The sequence below is a fragment of the Tympanuchus pallidicinctus genome, unplaced genomic scaffold (assembly GCF_026119805.1).
Source record: "Tympanuchus pallidicinctus isolate F22 unplaced genomic scaffold, pur_lepc_1.0 scaffold36, whole genome shotgun sequence".
Taxonomy (NCBI): domain Eukaryota; kingdom Metazoa; phylum Chordata; class Aves; order Galliformes; family Phasianidae; genus Tympanuchus; species Tympanuchus pallidicinctus.
The window spans coordinates 1,840,802-1,845,975 of NW_026294754.1; the positions used below are offsets into that span (position 1 = coordinate 1,840,802).

At 56.9% G+C, this 5,174-nt stretch overlaps 1 protein-coding gene across 1 annotated transcript; it reads left to right on the top strand.

The window, feature by feature from the left end:
• The first annotated feature begins 3,377 nt into the window (after positions 1 to 3,377).
• Positions 3,378 to 4,616, top strand: LOC128088694 (guanine nucleotide exchange factor subunit RIC1-like). Its single transcript, XM_052699435.1, has 2 exons — positions 3,378 to 3,442; positions 3,749 to 4,616. The coding sequence occupies exons 1-2, from the start codon at positions 3,378 to 3,380 to the stop codon at positions 4,614 to 4,616; spliced, it is 933 nt and encodes a 310-aa protein (XP_052555395.1).
• The last annotated feature ends 558 nt before the right edge of the window (positions 4,617 to 5,174 follow it).

Below are 5,174 nucleotides of genomic sequence, written 5' to 3' on the forward strand. Positions count from 1 at the left end.
TCCATCCACCCATGTATCCATGTATCCATCCATCCATCCCTCCTTACATCCATCCATCCATCCATCCATCCCTCCTTACATCCCTCCATCCATCCTTCCCTCCATCCATCCATCCATCCATCCATCCATCCATCCATCCATCCATCCATCCATCCATCCATCCATCCATCCCTCCATCCATCCATCCATCCATCCATCCATCCATCCATCCATCCATCCATCCATCCATTTTGCCCATGCTGGGTGGGAGCAAGACTCCGACAGGATTTTAATCCCACTTAGAAACCCCCTTTAGCCAATGTGATCAATGCAGATTAGTGGGAAGGTGCCATTGTGCCCCGGAGGCGTTTTCTGCCACTGAGCTCAGCCCTTGCAGGGATTCTTCCATGGGGCTGTGAGAAGCGTCGATCCCTTCAAGGCCTGTGCTTCCTGAAGGATGCTCTCTCTCAGCTCCAAGCCCTGCTGTGTGCAGGTTGCCAAGCAGCAGCCCAGGCTGCCCAGAGCCACATCCAGCCTGGCCTTGAATGCCTGCAGGGATGGGGCATCCACAGCCTCCTTGGGCAACCTGTGCCAGTGCCTCACCACCCTCTGCCTCCAAAACTTCCTCCTCACATCCAACCCAAACCTCCCCTGTCTCACTTTCAAGCCATTCCCCTTGTCCTGTCACCACCCACCCTCACACACAGCCGTTCCCCCTCCCATTTATCTGCTTCTTTCAAGTACTGGAAGGCCGCAGTGAGGTTTCCCTGGGTCTCGTTCAGCTTACGATACACTTTGTCTTATAAAGGCCTGTCAGTGAATGTTGAAGAATAAAAATGGGGAGAAATCTAGAAGGTGGTCACAAACGAGAAGAGAATGGAATGACGAAACATCAGTAAAAGGAGATGAGCATGATAAGGAAAGCCCCAAAAGGTTCCCGAGAAAGATGTCACGAGGTGGAAGCAGTAGACGAGCTTAATGAGACAAGCAGTCTGTTGTGAAGGTGATTTTAATGGTTTAGATGCTCTGCTCAGCTTCAAACCAAGACGAGGTGAGCACAGAGCAGCTGCCTTTGTCCTCGAGAGCATCCCTGTGTGTGTGGGTCCGTGCTGGGGTCCGTAGCTGGGATGTGCTGGGAAGCTGCCCCTGTCCATGCAGGGTGGATCCTCAGGCTGCCTGCAGGAGCGCAGAGCAGTGCAGAACAGGGCAGGTGCTTTCTTCGTGCTTCGGTCGGTGCCTTGGCCAGGTGCAGACACGGGTTGTTGGGCAGAGGCTGCGGTGCTTTGGTTGTGTGTGTGTGCAGAAGTCTTTCTGCAAGGCAGAGGAGAGGGAAGGCAGAAAGGAGCAGCCTCCTGCCCTGCTGCCCTGTGCTGCTCCCCCTGCACAGCCCTGCTCACCGGGTTGCTGCTCTGCCAGCCATTTCCATGGCCGTGTGGGGCTGCCTGTGTCCCCAGGGCTGTATTGGAGGCACGGAGAGCAGATGGAGAGCTGAGGACAGGCGCGTGTCCTCCTGTGGTTCCATCTTGGAGCGGATGCCCTTCTGCAAGGCAGTGGGGAGGCAAGGCAGAAAGGAGCAGCCTGCTGCCCTGCTGCCCTGTGCTGCCCTCCCCTGCACAGCCCTGCTCATCGGGTTGCTGCTCTGAAAATGGTTTCCTTGGCCTTTTGGGTCACCAATGCCACGTTGACACAGGCACTGCGGTCTGCAGGTCCGGTGCCAGCACCTGGAGTGGGGTCAGGACTCAGCAAAGCAGCCCCCAACATCGGGGCAGGGCAAGGGAAAGCATGGGGAGCTGGCAGGGTCCCGCCGGAGCGAGGCGGGCTGCAGTTGGGGAGCGACTTATCTGTGGTGGGGGTGAGCACAGGAGCGTCTCGCCGTCCTGCTGTGTCCCTGTCCCCGTGTGTGGCTGTGAGGCAGAGGAGGAGCGGCCCCATCCATCGCCATGGGCTGCTCCTGCCCGCCACAGCCCTGGCTCCCTGGGTCCTGGGCGGCGCTCTGGGGCTGGCACTGCCCTTGTGCTCAGCATTCCGGGCTGCTGTGACACCAAGCTGGCTCTGGAACACAGCCCCCCCAGCGTGGTGCTCTTGTGACATGGCTGTGCCGGCTGCAGGGGGCTTCCTGGAGCTGCTGGCTGCCCCTGGCAACGTGGCCGTGCCATAGCAGGGCTGGTGCTGCCTGGCCTGGGGCTGCTGCCTTGCGCCGTCCGTCTCATAAATGATGCGTTGTTCATCGCTGAGTGTCTGATGGTGCTTTGGCCGTGGCAGCATGAGCGTCACTGCGCGGTGTGTGAGAAGAGGAAGGCCATCTTTGGCATCCAGCTTTGCCGTGTGATCGGGGGGCTTGGATTGCAAGCAGCCAGGGAGGGGATCCTCAGTGCATCCCGCTTTGACAGAAGCCTCAACGCCAGCCAGCAATGTGCGCCGGCAGCCCAGAAGACCAATGGTATCCTGGGCTGCATGGAGAGAAGTGTGAGCAGCAGGGCAGGGAGGTGATTCTGCCCTCTGCTCTTCTCTCGTGAGACCCCACCTGGAGCACTGCGTGCGGTTCTGGGGCCCCGAACATCAGAAGGACACGGAGCTGTTGGAGAGGGTGCAGAGGAGGGCAGTGAGGATGATCGGAGGGCTGGAGCACCTCCACTGTGGGGACAGGCTGAGAGAGCTGGGAGTCTGCAGACTGGAGAAGAGAAGGCACCAAGGAGACCTGATAGCAGCCTGCCGGGACCTGGGGGGGCCTACAGGAAAGCTGGGGAGGGACTTTTGATATGGCCAGATATTGGCAGGACAAAGGGAAATGGTTTTAAAGTGGGAAGCGTAGGTTTAGAGCAGGGATTAGGAGAAATGCTTTCCTATGAGGGTGGTGAGACAGTGGTGCAGGTTGCCCAGCCAGGCTGTGGATGCCCCGTCCCTGGAAGCACTGCAGGCCAGGCTGGATGGGGCTGTGAGCAAGCTGGGCTATGGGAGGTGTCCCTGCGTGCAGCAGGGGGTTGGGAGTGGGTGAGCTTCAAGGTCCCTTCCAACCCAAACCTTTCTGTGATACCAGGACAAACAGGTGCATAAGTAGAAAGTAATGGTGACAATAAGGAAACCTCCCCAAAGTTAGCAGCATGGATGCCACGAGATGGAAGAAGCACTGTGGGTGTAAGGAATGAGCAAGTTTATTCTGAAGGTTGTTCAATTAGTCTTTAATTGTGTGCCAGCTTCTCGGTGGTCGCCTGGGGTGGAGGCAGGAAGGCTGACAGTCTTGGTGGCTCCTAAACTTCCATGGCGGCCTCAGCAGCGCTCGGTTACGGTGCTTCCTTCTCTTCTGGACGTGGTGTCTGTGGGATTTCGGAGCTGGGCCCATCCATCCCTTTCAGCCTCTTGTTCCGTCCTCATCTTCAGAGTTCTGTTTCACACAATCCATGTGGTTCCTGGAGGCGCTGATGTGTGCAGCACTGCAGGTCCTGACTGGGCTGTCGATGTGCAAGTGAGAAGGGGAGGAAGGCAGAAAGGAGCAGCCTCCTGCCTGCTGCCCTGTGCTGCCCTCCCCTGCACAGCCCTGCTCACCGGGTTGCTGCTCTGAAAATGGTTTCCGTGGCCATTTGGGTCACACAACATTTGGTTGACACAGGTACTGCGGTCTGCAGGTCCGGTGGCAGCACCTGGAGTGGGGTCAGGACTCAGCCAAGCAGCACTAAAAGTTGGGGTGAGGGCAGGGGGAGTTTTGGGAGCTTCCCTGATCCTGTAGGAGCACAGCAGGCTCCAGTTTGAAGCTGACTTATCATTTCTGTAGGACACCAGTTTGGAGGGCTGCGCTGCAACACTTTGGATCTATCCATCCATCCCTCCATCCATCCTTCCATCCATCCCTCCATCCATCCATCCTTCCATCCATCCCTCCATCCATCCATCCTTCCATCCATCCCTCCATCCATCCATCCATCCATCCATCCCTCCATCCATCCATCCATCCATCCCTCCATCCCTCCATCCATCCATCCATCCATCCATCCATCCATCCATCCATCCATCCATCCCTCCATCCATCCATCCATCCCTCCATCCATCCATCCATCCATCCATCCCTCCATCCCTCCATCCATCCATCCATCCCTCCATCCATCCCTCCATCCATCCATCCATCCATCCATCCATCCATCCATCCATGCATCCATCCATCCATCCATCCCTCCCTCCATCCATCCCTCCATCCCTCCATCCATCCATCCATCCATCCATCCATCCATCCATCCATCCATCCATCCCTCCATCCATCCATCCATCCCTCCATCCATCCCTCCATCCATCCCTCCATCCATCCATCCATCCATCCATCCATCCATCCATCCATCCATCCATCCATCCATCCATCCATCCATCCCTCCCTCCATCCATCCCTCCATCCCTCCATCCATCCATCCATCCATCCATCCATCCATCCATCCATCCATCCATCCATCCCTCCATCCATCCCTCCATCCATCCCTCCATCCATCCATCCATCCATCCATCCATCCATCCATCCATCCATCCATCCATCCCTCCATCCATCCATCCATCCCTCCATCCATCCATCCATCCATCCATCCATCCATTTTGCCCCTGCTGGGTGGAAGCAAGACTCCGACAGGATTTCAGTCCCACTTAGAAACCCCCTTTAGCAAATGTGATCCATGCAGCTTAGTGGGAAGGTGCCATTGTGCCCCGGAGGTGTTATCTGCCACTGAGCTCAGCCCTTGCAGGAATTCTTCCATGGAGTTGTGAGAAGCGTCGATCCCTTCAAGGCCTGTGCTTCCTGAAGGATGCTCTCTCTCAGCTCCAAGCCCTGCTGTGTGCAGGTCGCCAAGCAGCAGCCCAGGCTGCCCAGAGCCACATCCAGCCTGGCCTTGAATGCCTGCAGGGATGGGGCATCCACAGCCTCCTTGGGCAACCTGTGCCAGTGCCTCACCACCCTCTGCCTCCAAAACTTCCTCCTCACATCCAACCCAAGCCTCCCCTGTCTCACTTTCAAGCCATTCCCCTTGTCCTGTCACCACCCACCCTCACACACAGCCGTTCCCCCTCCCATTTATCTGCTTCTTTCAAGTACTGGAAGGCCGCAGTGAGGTTTCCCTGGGTCTCGTTCAGCTTACGATACACTTTGTCTTATAAAGGCCTGTCAGTGAATGTTGAAGAATAAAAATGGGGAGAAATCATGAAGGTGGTCACAAACGAGAAGA

Excerpts from the sequence above, each read along its gene's own strand:
- LOC128088694 (XM_052699435.1), top strand. The coding sequence starts at position 3,378 with ATGTGGTTCCTGGAGGCGCTGATGTGTGCAGCACTGCAGGTCCTGACT. Across the intron at positions 3,443-3,748 it reads ACTGGGCTGTCGATGTGCAA|GACACCAGTTTGGAGGGCTG; the intron begins GTGAGAAGGGGA and ends TCATTTCTGTAG.